Below are 16599 nucleotides of genomic sequence, written 5' to 3'. Positions count from 1 at the left end.
GGAACTGCAGTTTTTTTTTTTTTTTTTTTTTTTTTTTTACATTTCCACATCGGCTCTATATTTAAACACTGGAGTTTACATCTTCTCCTCCACATTTACCGGGATCCCTTTATTTTTAATGAGAGTTGGGTTCACAAGATCACAAGATTTGCTCATGTTTGGCCTAATCACTCGTCAGACCTCATGTCAGAGTGTTTCTTTGGAGATAGAGAAAATGCAGGGACATCTTAAACATTCTCAGGACTCAAGAGATAATTAGACAAGCTGATTGCGGGGAGTGACTGAATTTGTGCATAAACTACTGTCCACACTGAAAACTAACAGCATTCTCCTAAGTTGAAAGATGTAAAACTTCTGTATAATTGGAGACAGTGAGGGGGAAGAGCCGGCTGTTTTCCTGTGGGTTGACTCTTCGGAGTCCTTGTAGCAGGAATCTTTGATCTGCCTCATTTCCAGCAACTCTAGCAACATGTTGAACAAATGAAACAGCCTTGTACTGCTGTAAAACTCCTCCACATCTGGCTTACTGAGCTCTACCTCCTGTGCAGTCTTTAAAACCACTGAATATGCTAATTGAAAGTACAGTAGCTACCTTTTACTAGAATCCTGTGGAGGAAAACCCTTTTTCTGAAGCTGTCAGAGCTTAGTCCAGCACAGTGTCTGTCTTCAGTTAACATACAAAGCATCACCGTTTGTTAAGTAGTTGAAAGCTTTACCTCATAAGCTTTCAACAAATCCAGCACTGTCCTTGACACTCATTGATGCAGAGGAAACGCTTAAGGAGACACAGAAACAAATACGCATTTTCTGCACACCTGCATGTGCATCTAACCAGTAAACCAGAGCACCATTAGGGGGCAGCAGAGTCAAACACAGCCAGCTGCTGTTGACATCAGCTCCTCATTTGACTTGATAGGAGATGAAGAGGGTGGGGATAAGAATGGTTGGAAAAGGAGTGAGTGATAGAAGAAGAGAAGAGAAGGTGATGCCTGAGGGTGACACAAACAGCAAAAACAAAATGAGAAGACAAAATGAGAAAAGAAGAAAAAGAGGAGGTCACAGGAGACATAAGTACGGGAATGTAACTGGTAGTAGGTTACAGTAATCTTATGGGAAAAGGAAAAATAGTACAGTTGACAATATTTTTTTAAATCTGGTAGACTTAAGTCCTTGAATATCTGCAAGACTAAGAAGCCTGGTCTCTTGACTGCACCTTAACGCATGAAAATACTATTAGAAAATGCAAATTCATGCCATTTTATGCAGCCTGCATTCACAGATATAACTGCAAACCTCACAGAAGTAATGGTAGAACCTTTGCCGAGGATTATTCTGTATTTCTTTTCCCTTTTTAAACAGAAGAATCAGTTCCTCTCTCTGGGAAAGCTCCTCCCTGCTTTCAGAGGTTTGGAGACTTGTCAATTTCTCAGATGGCCGAGCACTGAAGGCTTGATTTCCTCTAAGTATTCTCTATCTCTCGCCGTGTGTGTGTGTGTGTGTGTGTGTGTGTGTGTGTGTGTGTGTGTGTGTGTGTGTGTGTGTGTGTGTGTGTGTGTGTGAGACAGAGAGGGTGAGCTGGAAAAACCACACGGAAAGGACGATGGAGAGTTGGAGTGTGTGTCGGAGTGAAAGAAAAAGAAAAGAAAAAGAGAATGAAATGAGACACAAGACACAGGAAGCAGAGGAAGATGGATGCAGCACATTCACATCCTCCCCATAATGCATGGCGTGCCACAAAGAGAGTCAGGGTTTACATAACCCAGCACAGCTCTGAAGCACACATTTAATTACAAATGGGGATTAGGGAGCAACAGCGTAATGTTCTAAGAAGCGAGAAAAAAGAAGAAGGAACAGATCATTTTTAAAGTGCAGGAGGATCTGTTCTTCTCGGGGGAAAACATTGTCAAACAAATCTCTGTCTCGATACCGCTGCTTCTTTGACATTTTCAACGATTCAGTCAAAAGTTTGTACGTCTCTCTCTCCCTCCTTTTCCATCCATCCATAGTGACATCAGCCTATTTCTGTTTCCGTTTTTTTTTCATGCCGTGTAAATCCGCGGAGCTGAGTTGCATCAGTTACTACTTGCAAACTGTGCTCACACAGGAGGTCGACTGTCAGCTCGCCATGAGTCCGTCTCCTGGCGCCGGTAGCAGCAAAACACCATCTTTAATGGCATGCAACTTAAACTTCCTCGGCAGGAGAGGAGAGGATGGGAGGGGAGGGGAGAATAGAGGAGAGGAGAGGAGAGGAGAGGAGAGGAGATGTATTTCTTCTGCATGTGTTCAGGGAAATTACCCCAGCTGGCATCCATAGGAAATTTTAAATTCAGTCTACATGACCTCCAATCACTTAGGACGTTCTCTCTGCGAAACCATCATCTCAGCAAATGGAGAGGGGGAGAATAAGAGGATAGTGAAATTAGCATGAATCCATTTCAGGGCGGAAAAATAAAACCCATCCCCAAGTCACAGCACAGTATTGTGCTCGTAACCGAACCGTAGAAACTCGGCTAGAAAAACATGTCACACACTAGATAATGTGGAAGATAATGAACTCATTCTTCTGCTCAATTCAACGCTCATACAACATCAGTGGGAAGCATGTACGTGTTAAAAAGACAGAGTGAGCAAAGTGGGACGAGGGCAGGAAAGAGGGGTCCTTGGATCGGGACCAGGGAATGGGCATCTTCTGCAAAACAGCACACAATACAAGCATGTTTCGGCTTCAAATGGAATCGGATTAATTTAGCATGCTTTCCCCAGGCTGCAAAAGAAGTCACACACACACACACACACAAACGCATACAGACATGCAGGCACAGAAAATCTCAACAGCAAGGCCGAGCAAGGGATGTATTTTTGCAGCTATGTATCATGAGATTACGAGAGAGAGAAAAAAAAGAATATTTGATTCAAAGAAGCACTATGTTTGACTTAATCTGTGGTGCATTCAGGGCTTTATTCTGACACTGACCTTGTTCATAGGCGGACAGAATCCACAGGAAATATCAGATGTGTATTATTTGACTCACACCAGATTTAGCAAGTATGTATGTCAGCACATGTTCACACATCTATTCTTAACCTTGCCAAACATTTTCTGGTGTCAGAGTGCATGCAGACACATTTCAATACTTAAGATCTTCAAAATGTACTTTTTCTTTCCCCCTGTGAGTACATATTCTAAATCTGTCCTTCAGCTTGACATATGGGGACACAATCATATGTTTATTTCCTTTCTGGGAGTACAGCCCTGTCAATCATCTGCTATGCTTTCTTCCAGAAGAGGAAGAAAAGCATTTCATGTGTTAAAGAAACAGGACCGGTGATTTATTTTGCAGCATGAGCTGAAAGTTTAGAGATCAAACATGAGGTTGAACATCATTGTCCCACTGGTCACTGACAGGCCCTAGACATGATCACTTGTAAATGAGCATGATATAGCAACATTAGCTGCAATGGCGAAGTGCAGGTGCAGCTGCTGCTTCAAATGTACCACCTGCCGGGCCCCACAGATGTAGCACTGAGGCATGATGTGTTAAATGATGCAAATCGGTAAAGCACATCCAGAGCCCGTCATCGGTTACTGACGGTCGATGTGCTTTTGAAAAACATGAAATATGATGTGAGATATGTCTTGCTAAATCTTTTACATCTATATTTTGTTTAGATTACATTAGCATTGTTTGGGTAGATAATAACATTTAGGGGCTTTAAAACATACTGCTGACAAATACTGTGTCAAAAATCTACATGTGGTTTTAAGTCCACTGTTCTGCCCTACAATGCTGACTTCTCCAGCTGATTCTAACCCTCATTCATCTCCAATTTTTAAAAACTACTCTTGTCTTCTTCACCTTGTTCTCTTTATTTCCATGTTTATTTAATCTTTCCCTTCTTCCATTGTACCCCCACTGTGTGTATGGTTGCAATATAAGCCCAGGCCTGTTAGTAAGGGCAGACCTTGAAGTGTCATTTTTTTTTTTCCACGTGAGGAGATAAATGTCCCAGCAAAGGTGCTTATCACCCGTTTACGACGAGAAGGGAGGCTGGAAAAAGTGCAAGGGCGAGACAAAGACGGAGGTAAACAAGGGTTACAATGCGAGCGGACAGGGAGAGGAAGGAAAAAATATTCTCAGATGTGGATTTTCTAAAACTAATAACCAAACGGTAGACAGAAACACAAACAATAAGTGGCTTTCTATAAAATGCCGTCGGGGAGTGAGGGGGAAGAGGAGGATGAAACCTTTTCCACTCCCAGTGACAGAGCTGAGGGCAGCGCCGACTGCTTAATCATGACTCTGGGCTTCGAAAGGCTTCCTCAGCACTCCCCTCTCTCGCTGGATATCTTTATGATAACCCAAGAAAAGTATTTGGAAAGCTCTGGTATCACATCTCTTTCTGTCGCACTAAGCGACAATGGCTCCGTCCAAATGCCAACCACTTAGCAGAGTCAAAAAAAGGAATACGCTTCGAAAGGTGAGTGACTATACAGTGTGTGCTCAGACAGCTACACTGTTATCAACCTTGAAGTGATGTACTTTCATTCAAAACCAAATTGTAAACACCAAGACGGGAGCTCGAGGTTGAATTCATCAACACATCCTGCCGAATAGAAGTATGACCTTGAAGACGCAGCCACTAATTATTTCTTTATACAATCATAAAAGCACGCCTGGCTCTAAAGCTCTATCTCTAAACCATTGTTACACTCTGTCAGGTCAAAGCCGACTGGACATCTGTTTAACGCAAGAGCAGAGTACATGTTCTGGAAACAAACACGGCATTACAGTCCTTCACCTAACATTCAGAAGACGCCTAATGACAGGGTAATTTACAAAGCCTTTTCTGCAGACACGGTGAGGCTAACCAGGAGTTAAGATAAAGGCAACCAAACTAGATGTGTTTACAATCAGGGTTAAGCATCTTGCAACAAAAATAATGAAGTGAAAGCAAAGAGGTTCACTTGTCTAATTTTGACCTTGAGAGCACATTAACTGTGCTTGAAACATCTTAGGTTCATCAAGCCCTTATGGTAATGTTTTTCACAATTTAGTATTTATATGTATAAATCTTGGCCTGTATAAAACGATGAGCAACATGACAAAACATTTGGAGCTCCCACTTCTGATTGGTTACAGAATTGGTCATAAGCTCCGCCTTCTCTATGTTTTCAGATGGGCTCAAACTAGAAAATCAAGATACTCTTCAAATATTTTTTTCTCAAATGTGGTTTCTACAATTGTAACCAGTTCTTCTTATCAAGCTGATTCATGTCCAAGTGTTCACTTTCCAGGGAAGTTTTGATTGGTTATTTGATGCTATAAAAAAGGGGCATAAAGACATGATTGACAGGTCTGTTGGCTAATGTGGCTCCTGCAGCGCTGCATGCATGGGACTAGAAGAGGAGGAATGGGTGAAGAGTTACACATGTCAGTGTATTTGCTTTAAACTTATGCAATAATCTACTGTGGAGTCTGCAGCCCAAGTAATCTTTGTTTTTTTTTTGTCAAATAAAAGTTGTTTTTTGATTAGCTTAAGGGGCGGGATATCAGTATCACAAACTCCCCCAGCGAACCCTTCAGAAAAGACTCTGGCTCTACATTCCCAGTATGTAAGTAAGTAAGTGGCTTCATTTTTGTCCAACAGGAGGAGATGGGGATGTGTCAGACATCTTTATATAAAGTCATTGGTGTGAATATGTTTTAACTAAAAACAGCAAAACAAAACTGGTAATGCTTTACTTTAGACAACTTCAAGTACATCAGAGGTAGTAGTATCCTCAATATCGCTTATGTTAATATATAAAAGGCTGTTCCTTGTAATGTCAATTTGAGCTTAAAATCTATCTTTAAATTGTTGTTGTTTATGTTTATAGATCAAACCTGATGACAGTCCACTGTTGCTACAGCAGTCTACTGAATAAGGTTAATCTCCAAGAAACTCTATGTTCTCCTAAGTTTGTCAGGTGAAATCATAATTATTTGTGGCAGTAATTGGTACCTGACCTTGAGAATGATTCATACAAAAGGTCTGGCAGCTCTATTGTGATTATACGGCTCAAGTTTTCAGGCAGGCTTTCAGCAGGAACAATAGTGCTCCCTCCCACTGTGGGTGGAAAAGGTATACAGACAAGCGTTTAAATTATGCCACTCAAACACTGTTGGAAGTGGCTTTCAGCATATCTGAGGAAAAGACATTGACTGAATACAAATGGGATTGAAAAATACTTTTAAAAATGGTAGATATTCTATGGAATTGGGTACAGAGATCGTGCAATGGAAGTCCCTTCGCTCTGAAACAATATTTGTCATACTTCTGAACGTATTCCCATAATGTCCCAATACGTTTCAATGAATGTTACAAAGGACTTTTGAGAACAACACAATGCAATATTATTACGACAGCCACAATGAGAGTTAATCACAGACCAGGGATGTAAATGAAAGACTGCTGCATATAAAGAAGTCCTTGTCGGGCGCTGGTTGTGCAATGGTTAGTGCCCGCACCCCTTGTACAGATGCCATAGAGGCCACTCTCTCATTCTCTCTCTCTCTGATTTCAGACCCTATCCACTGTCCTATCTCTACAGTAAAGTCACAAAAAGCCAAAAAATAAACCTGTAAACCAAACAGAAGTCCTTGTCATAGTTTCTTGTGGACAGTAGATGCTGTGGTGTATTTGCTCTTACAATTGGAACATTATATTATGTGTTACCGAAGATGATCAGTCCATCATCTATAAATAACACACTTACTTGAATATAGAGAAAGTATTTCAGTGTGCCATGGCTGCGATGTGGCGCAGCAGAGCTTAGATGATATTGATGGTTGCTATTACAACCTATGATTAAACCATAAAAGCCACGTGGCAACAAATTATTAGACAAGCCACCATGAAGTACTTCAAGCAAAATGAGCAGGTAATTGCATGCTGTGTGTTCTTTCGTTTCCATTTTTGTGAGATGATTGATGTATAAAAGACTTGTACTGATATGAGAAGAAGGCACAAAGGTAACAAAGGGGGAAACAGTGGTGACATCCCATTTTAAATATGTGAAACTGGATTCCTAAAACAAGATGTAAATAAATAGTATCTTAAGCAGTGTGTTGACAGCAGTAAAGACATGACAAAACAGGAAGCCAGCACTATATTGAGTGATGTCAGCACTGATCTGCGGTGGACACACTTCCAGCCATCAGCTCCGGCCCACAGCCATCACCACTCCTCCCCAGTGACAGTAGGGAAAACACAAGCACTTACTGTATTTGGGCGGTGGCATCTTGTCAGGGAAAATGCAATATGCATTAGACACAATCCAATCTGTCTCCAGTGGATTGGTGTGAGTGTGTGTGTGTGTTCCTGTCTGCGTGTGGATGCAGCAGAAAGACAGAAAGAGGAGAGTCTCAGTGGGACGGCTCGGCGCTGGGCTGGCACACCGTCAGACAAACACACTTCATTACAGGCCTATTTACCTGATTAACTGGGCTACTTTATCAGCTGCACAGCACTCTGCAACGCACAACTGTCTGCTCAGCTCCCCACCCACACCCACACAAACAAACAAAACAGACCCACACAAACATTTTACAAACATGACGCCTGACTTACCGGCTGACTGTTTGACTGACTGGCTTGCTGAATCGCAGCAGCGTGCGTGAAATCCCGTCTCCCTGCGGATTGCATCAAACACGTCTCCCTGTGCTCTTGATTTAATGTCACCTTTTACAAGTTAGACCTAAAAAGGGACCTGCGTGTGTTGTACTTGATCTCACCTGACGAGGAATAACATTAGGCTAACCTTTTCATGTAATGGAATGGAATAATCAAACAGGGGAAAAAAAGCCTGGAGCTGCCTCCCAAAGACTAGAGAGAGGACATCTTGAAACATTATCATTACAGGAGGGTAATGATTTCCTTTCTCTTTGCTTTCTGTGGATCTGACTGTAGGCTATTTGAGAAGAAAATCATTCGCCAGCATCACTTTTTAAAGCACTTCAACAAACTAAACCTGTATGCCTGATTCAACCCAATTAGATGTGTCAAAGGGATGTAGAGTGTTGAGTTACAAACAAAAAAAAACGTTAAGCAAATGATCACAGCAGGAGAAAAATTAAAAGAGGATGGAAAAACTAACAACATCACATATCAATTCCACCAACCCAGTCGTTCTACGGGCGGAAGAGGATGAGGGCAAACAAACATTTCCCCTCAAACCATGTTGATTCATGTGCACTGTGTTGTATTTTAAGCCGGCAGCGTCCCTTTTCTCTTTTCGCCGTGTGTGCCTGTCGGGGATGAACAGAGCCAAGTGGCCCTATTTGAATTCAGATCACAGGCAGATGGCTTTTTGTTCAGGGCTACGCTCCTGGTCACAACCCAGACGAGAGGGGTCTATCGTGGGCAGGGACCCTATCATACACCTGCGTGAGGGATTGGCAGTGCCTTGCTAATGCACACACACACACACACACACACACACACACACACACACATATACACTGAAACTCAAGTTGGCAGGAATAAAAAAAGAAGGTTTTCTTAATCATGTGGATGGATGCAGACAGATACAGGGTGCAGACAGAGAAGCATATGGTCCTACAGACAACAGCAGGATGATATGCAACGCTTTTTGTACATCATATTGAGTATGTGCATAAATCCATAATACACATACGCATATACACACAGACACAGTGGCTGGCTCCCATGCTGACACTACATCTGTTTGTGTGATACCAGAGCAGACCTCTGATCACAGGTGCTATCGTAGCCCGTGGGCTGGGTTAAAGAAGACATGCCAAACAGAACGGGTGTGTGTGTGTGTGTGTGTGTTTGTGTGTGTTCCTGTGTATGTGTGCAAGGCAGAAATAGAGAAAGGAGAGTAGGAGCGGGATAGAAAAAAAAAAAACAAGATGCAGAAAGTGAAAGAAAGTGAAGGATTTCAGGAGGGGGAATGAAAAAGAGAGAGACAGTAAAAGATCAAAACAGACACGAGAGATAAGAGACAGAAATCGTCTGTATACTAAATCAGGCACGCTAGATAACAGAGCAGACGGAAGCACTGTTGTCTGTTAGTTGTCGCCGGGTACGATCTTTGATCTTCTCTAACAGTCTAAAATATCTGTCAGGTTGTATTTTCGTTCTGGTAAATAGAGCAAGAAAATTGTTGCCTTTTCTTCGCTCCCACAGGAAGAAGAGAAATTACAGCGCGTAATGTGCTGCGCTCAATACAAATATGATGAAACCATCAAGAGACTTTCATTTCTGATAATTCCATTATTTGAATTCCAAAATGTCATTAGCGCACTGAGAGTACATGCAGCCTGGCTTTTCTCGAATTATAAAAACAAACAACAATGGGAGATGAGGAGGGGTTTTTGCTTTCTGACCCTCTGTATTGCATGCAGAAACCTCAAGCTCCATGTAGAAACATATGTTTAAAGAAAGCATGAAAGTCCTACAGCAGCCCCTAACTCACAACTAACCCCCACCTTCTGGAATAACTTTTCAAACCCCAACACAGACTTATAACCCAACACACAGATGTATATTTACACACATGAACCTCCTGCCCAATTATCACCTCTCCCTTTTAAAGCTATCATGCAATTATGTTTGCTTCTTCACTTTTTTGTCTTTTTATTTCATTTTATTAATCAGCCCGAGAAGATGACGCTGGATTTTTGTTTTAAGAGCTGTCATACCGTCCTCCAACACCATGTTCAGTATGATTGGTTTTCATATTGTCTTGCATCTGTTCTACCCTTCCACAATAAAATAACAAAAACATAGAAAGCAACATCACGTTGATCAGCCTAAATTAGGCTTCAGCTGCGATACTGTGATTTCAGAGTATCAACATAAAGTGGAACTAATGATAATACGCTGTTCACTGGCCATGACTATCATGTCTACTAAATTTTCTGTTTAATTAGAAAGCAATTACACCAATCAAACCTCAACTCCCTACTAATATGTTTTACGTGCACTGGTTTAAAATCAAGATTTAAAGGTCACATATTAAGCAAAATATATTTCACCATGGTTTTCAAACAGTAACATGTGTCCCTAGTCTGTCTACAAACCCCCCAATGATGAGAAAAGTCCATCCTCTCTGTCTTTTTCGTGCTCCACTTTTCAGAGAATGTGTGCTCAAACAGGCCGTTTGGAGATTTCACAAAGGGCAGAAGCCCCTCCCCCAGGTGGGTGACACTCCCACAGCTAAGTGTTTGTTCTGCCCTCTGAATCTGCCGTCTTACCGTTAACAATAAGGCATGGTGCGAGAAATCCCAAGCCACCCACCCCTTCTAGAGGGGCGTGGTCAGACGCAGCTCATTTGCATTTAAAGCTACAGACACAGAAACGGCCTGTTCTATACAGAATCGACACCTTATAGTAGACTTTTGGAAAAAAAAATGTCAGTCATGTTTTTTGGGACTTATTTAAACTTGTTGAAAAGGAGTATAATATGTGACCTTTAAAGTATCAGAACTCATTATAGTGTGTTTTTTTTAAATAAAACATAAGGTTTGTGGTATAGAGGCTGCAGAAACGTAATTCAAAGAAAAACACAAGTTACATATTGCTTACACAATTTGGCTTCCTTTGTTGACAGCAATCAATATCATAAATGTCAACAGACGACAGAATCCATTTCCCCCAGAAGACGTCTCTTTTACTTATTCAGCTTGTTTATATTCTACTCATTAATCATTAAATGATTTTTCGTGTCCTTTACTACAAGGCGAATCCATAAAATCCTTCATATGAATAATCTGAGACTGCAAAATCTATACAAGTTTACATGAAAGGTTATTTCATTAATTAAAACACTTCTAAATATAATGCAATTATTCTACAACACACCCCAATTCCTTGAATTCTATGGCATATAACTCTATGACAGATAACTCCTATGGTAATGAAATGAGCTGAGTCATCAAAAAGATTCAGAGCAACAGTTTCAGATCTGTATAGACTTACAGCAGGGAGTTGAATTGGATGCATGAGGTGTTCTTAATAAAGTGGCCTTGTTTCTGCTTAAATGAGAGCTGTCTGGAAATTCTCAAGTTCCAAAAACACCAAACACTTTCATCACTTAGAAACCCAATTGAGTTGTTAAAAGAAGGTGTTGGCTGATGTCAAAAAATGGTTTTGAACAAAGAAAAGGAAGGGCTTATTTACATTCCAGCACCAAGTCAGCACAAAAGGCCAGTCATTGTGATGTAAATGTATAACCTTTGTAGCTCTCCCCAGGAGAGCGCTGATTTCTATCATTCCAGCCCTTGTCTCAGCATACGCTCACAAATCTCTGTTGTACCATATCGCGTGCTTGGGATCAATAGCAAGCGCCATGTGTGAATACATCTCAGGGCTTGTTTGATATGTCACTGGGGAGCTCCATGAGCTGCTGGAAAGCGCAGAGGAGGAGGGGAAAAAACACTATTCAACAGGCGCAACTAATAATATGCCATTTGTACCAAAGTGTTGCACATTCATTCTGAAAAATGGAAATACAAACGTCGGTTCCAGCTAAAAATTTCAAATCAAAGCCATTTCTTCATGAAGTGTTTCTGTTTTGTAGGATTCATGAATAAGCTTCAAAGATATCCCACTCCAAACTGCAATATGAGTCATCATTAAAGAGAATCACAGCTAATGAAACCAGACTCATTTGTAAAATACAGATTTTTTTGCCCCATGCAGACCTTGTGCTTTTTGCAGATGATGTTTTCATCTTGGTTTTTATCAGACTGTGACCTGCTGTGCGCTTAAGGGTCAGACAATCAAAATGAGGGGGGGAATGACTTGGCCTGTGCAGTTCAGATGAGCTCCCCTTCCTATGTGAAGGTGGAGACGGTGAAAGTAAGCGCTGAAAATAAAGCAGAGAAAAGGTACTGAGCGCTGACTTCACGGTGTCAGAGAAGAGTTAGCTCCAAATCAAAGCTCTCAATTTACTCCTCGGTCCTCTTTCCGACCCTTTTACCCGTGCTCACACGCTTTGAGTAGTGAGGTGAAAAAAAAAGAATTGCTGACACAAGCCACCCGAGATGAGGTACCTCCACAGGGTGGCTGGCCTCACTCTACGTGAGAAAGTGAGCAATTCAGCAAACTGAGAGCGCCTGGTATCGAGCTAATGCGCTTTGCACTGACAGGAGCTCTGGCTGAGGTGGTTCAGACTTGTTCAGGTGAGAGTACAGATGAAATAGACACCCCGGAGGGATTAATTATACTCCAGGAAGAGGAAGAGGTCTACAATACCTGACCTTGATATCGCCCAGAATAGGAACGACAAAAAATGGCACTCAAAACAACAGTTTGTAAACCAAAGTGAAAAGCCCCAAAAACATACCATCAGAGAATGTGGCATGGTTGTTTTTAGTGACTTAAAAAGGTTTCCGATTTCTATATGGGGAGATTTGAAAATATCATATTTTGGTGAGAATTATCAAAACTTTCAGCATGTGGTATTAATCAAACATCCGTATCATTGCTTTGCTTCCTGTCTGGTGACACTCTCAGTGAAGAACTTTTCTAACCTATGCATGTTTTGTGCAGACTGACATACACAAAAAGCTGAATTAATACAGGTTTTTTTTTGTTGCAAAAATGAATTAATCCTCTTTTAAACCGTACAAACTCCTCATGTCTCCCCAAACTATTTTCCTTTGGTGGAGCCTAACATCTAGCTTAAGAATCACCTTCCTGTATCTAAAGTCGTTGAAAAGTAAAGATAAAATGCTGCTTATTATGGGTGGAAACCTTAGGGTCACTTAGACATGATACGATAAACAATAGGATATGATTCTCTGCCCACGATAACAACAATATCACAATACAGCCACTCTCCAAAAACTTATATTTAAATCAATTCAAAAGGTAAAGTGCAGGACTAACTCCAATGTTGTGTCAGATTCCCCTCTTATTATGCTGATTCTCAACTTTTCATCGCTGTACCACATTTTCTTCTTCAATGGCCAGTTAACATCCGTTGATTCCGTCATTCATGTCATAAGCGCCACCATGAGAACTCATGAAGTACTGGCACGGTGAGTCAGGTAATCGCAGGGAAATCTCTTTAGAGCAACATATTTATTTGATTAAAAGATATTGAGATTTGGCACTAGCAGTTAGATAATTGTATACAAGTCAGGATAATATATAGTGATATCTAAATTTTGTCCCACCCCTACATATTTAAAGATTTATTTTTTATTTTGTTTTATTTTTTTATTTTTTTTTTGAGGGGGGACTTATTGACTTTATATGATAGGACAGTATTTAGAGCAGGAAATCAGGGAGAGTGATTGGACTTGAACCCGGGCCACTCGCTTGACAGACTATAGCCTCCATACAGGGGGCGCATCCTAACTGCTAGGCCATCATCTCGCCCCAACCCCTACATCTTATACATCGTAACAACAACATAAAGAAATTAAATGTTCCTTCATAAAATACATGTTAGTCATTTGGTAATTTCTTTGGGAAATTAAAGCCTTAATTTACAATACTTTAAAAACAACTGGCTAGTTATACGAGCTTGAAACCTCCAAAAATCTAAACTGACCAGGAGGAATTCAGCTTCTACTTGAAACACATCCAAAAAATCAGCTCATTTTAGATCACCTCAAGTCTAACTGTCAAGAGTAAAAATCCACTGCTGAACAGACTGAAGCTTTGTTCTGCAGGTCCACAACCTGAGGGCAGACCGGCGGCCTCTCAGGCTATCACCCATCGGCAAGAGCTGTCACAGAGTGCAGAGGTACGAGCGTTCAGACAGAGATGTGAGTGTGTGTGTGTGTGTGTGTGTGTGGGGGGGGGGATGTGAAACAGGACAGGAGAAGCAAGCTAAGGGGGCAGTCTGAGAGTAAGTGTATGGAGGTATATAACTTTTCTCGTTATGGGTCAGTGAGGCACAAAGGTGCTGTTGGGAGTATTTCCAAGCCAAAACAGTGCTGCCTCCACAGCTGCTGTTTCCCCGCAGTGGTGCAGAAACAACATCATGAGAGCTACAAAAATAGATGCAACAGTCTGGCTAAGAAGAGGTTAAATCGCTCAGACAGCCCAGGCTGCCTAACGAAGCTCCCAATGGAAGTTTTCCTTCATTTACAACATGACAGAACATGCACTCTACATTGATGCAATGTAAAGTGAACTTTTGTTTCATTATGAATGGCCGTTTGAAGCTGTGTTCATTTCACGAGTTCATCTGATCCAAGAGGGATTACTTTAGTTTTTTTCTTTGCTTAACTTTTGCTGCAGATTTCAATCTTTCCACAACATAATGTTTGTCACGACATGTTTCTGTCCATACAATGCATACAATAACACAGAGCTTCCTAAATGTAACGTACTTGTTGATCCTTATCCTCTGTTGGCTTTCTTTAATCAGTAAAAACACAGTCACACTGCTTGCTAGTTATATCGACTAACACTCCAGATACTCATTATTCTGCCTACAAGTACGCTTCTTCACACACCTCATGTCTCAGCAAAGTACTTAAAGGCATCCACTGAAACCACCCCCCCTTAAAAAAAATCTCAGTAAAACGGTGAAAAATTGAAGGACAATCTGAACAATAGTGCGATAACATGCACTTCCCCCAGCTTGGAGTGTCCCTATCTCCACCGTCTCATAAAAACTTAATGCGTTCAAGCTCTTAAAACCGAGACAAGGAGAGCCCATTTCACCAGCAGAGAGAAGTTCAATTTTACTGCAGAACCTTCTCCAGCAAAAAAAAAAAAGAAGAAGGGGACTTCACTTCTCCAAAAACCACTTGGCAGAAAAGTGAAATCCTATTAAATCTTTCAGCAAAGCTCCCATAAATATTAGGAGGGAGGGAGTGTCTGAAGTCACACTCGTGTCCGTAGAAAACACAGAGAGAACTGTCCACTCTGCTTGCAGACGCTGGACGTCACTGCTACACTTTACAACCAGAAATAGGCATTTTTGAACTTTGTTAAACTATTTCATAACTCTTGTAGCCAGTTTGAATTCTGTAGCCTACACAAACACCATCTGTAGCAAGTAACACGACACTATTCCATAAGCACCCTTCCAGATCGATTTTGTAGCACGTAAAAGGAGCAGTGCAGCTGCTGTGCCCTCTTTAAAAAGTCTTTTACAAACAAATCAATACGCCTCCTGACAAACCCAATAAGATTTAAAATCATCACTTTAAGAGAGAGTCAACACTCACCACATAAAGAGGAATGATTGGAAAGAAGTCTTACCTCTCTCACAGGTGCTATCCCAGTAGCCAGATCCAGTACAGTCGCACACAAAGCGGTTCCATCCCTCCTTACATACGCCATTGTTCTTGCATGGATTACTGTCGCACTGTTTCCCCGTCACCTTACTACACGAAGACTTGATGCCCGTTGCATTCTGGGACTGCGCTAACTGCCGGATGTCCTTGCTGCGTCCGTCGATGAACAGATCCCGCACGCAGCCCACGTAGCCGTAGTTGAGCATAGCTGTCCAGAGCTCGGTGGGGAGCACCAGGCCTGCACGGTTGTCAGGCAGACCACCCAGATAAAGGTCCCCCTCCAGGTCCAAGATCTCATTTTCCCCGCTGGCTGTGAAAGGAGTCCGGCGGCTGTTTACTGAGATGATGCCTGGAGGGAAAAATATCCATTATTAAAGACAAGCTAGACGCTACACTGCAAAGATGTACTTGTCAACATGTCATGTAACCTACCGCTGTCATATGCTGTAAAAAACTGACAGAGATAATATCTCTATTTCAAATAAAATGTCATGTTTTCCACTTAAGTGGTCTGCAAAATGTTGAAAGCTGTCAGAAAACAGGTTATATTTCCTAAATGACACAAACTCCACATAAAATAAGACATACCGTGCCCTCATTTTGCAGTATTTTATACTTGGAAAAAAAGTTATTCTGAGATGAAAGAAAAGTGAAAGTTTTTCAGTGAATACGAGACTGACAGACACTTTTTTGATGATAAAAGTGAGGACAGGGGTTACAATGATTGAAAGATTTTTTTGCGTAAATTTGCAGACATTCAAACAAATTGCAGGTGCTGCTGAACACAAGCGTGGTTTTAAGGGAGGTGGACAAAAACAGAACAGCACACCTGCCGAGATTCAGCCTGGGTATGTGAAGGCGTGTTTGGCAGCCAAAATTGCACTGATCACTGAAATTGTAACACTCTCTAGGGGAACTCTTTTTGAGTCCCAAAATTATCGAATGAGGGGGGCAGGGGAAAATGAGTCAGGGGTAAAATAGGCTTATAAAAAACAAAATAACTAATCCAAAAGCAGAGGGTCTCTGCGTATAATATACAGCCATGAGAAGAGCCAAGACCACAAAGTGAATAATCTTGAAAGGTTCTTTCCATTTAAGTTTTATATTATAATTTTTTTAGGTTATTTGGGGGCTTTTTATGCCTTTATTCTAGAGGTGGAGAGTGGATAGAGTCAGAAACCGGGGAGAGAGAGAGGGCGGGGAACGACCCAAGAGATAAAAGCAACAATCTGAATCAAAAACAGGGCTGCCGGCCGTTTGGCACATGCTCCAACCATTGGGCCACAGCACCCCCTGTGATCTAATTTTATCTTTAAAAAAACACTCT

General features: G+C 41.4%; 1 protein-coding gene across 13 annotated transcripts in view; it reads right to left on the bottom strand.

Annotated features, from left to right (window-relative positions):
* The window catches only part of nrxn3b (neurexin 3b), a 312178-nt gene that overhangs the window by 195947 nt on the left and 99632 nt on the right, over positions 1–16599 (bottom strand). For all 13 annotated transcript variants that reach the window (XR_010668727.1, XR_010668728.1, XM_065963432.1 and 10 more), the window contains one exon: positions 15238–15621. Coding sequence is in view for 11 of the 13 variants with exons in the window: in XM_065963432.1 (XP_065819504.1) it covers positions 15238–15621 (384 nt within the window). In the remaining 2 variants the exon portion in view is untranslated. The remainder of the gene's footprint in view (positions 1–15237; positions 15622–16599) is intronic.

Source organism: Labrus bergylta, chromosome 15, assembly GCF_963930695.1.
Source record: "Labrus bergylta chromosome 15, fLabBer1.1, whole genome shotgun sequence".
Classification (NCBI taxonomy): Eukaryota; Metazoa; Chordata; class Actinopteri; order Labriformes; family Labridae; genus Labrus; species Labrus bergylta.
The sequence above is the reverse complement of the archived record's forward strand: the minus strand, read 5'-3'. Positions and strand labels throughout refer to the sequence as shown.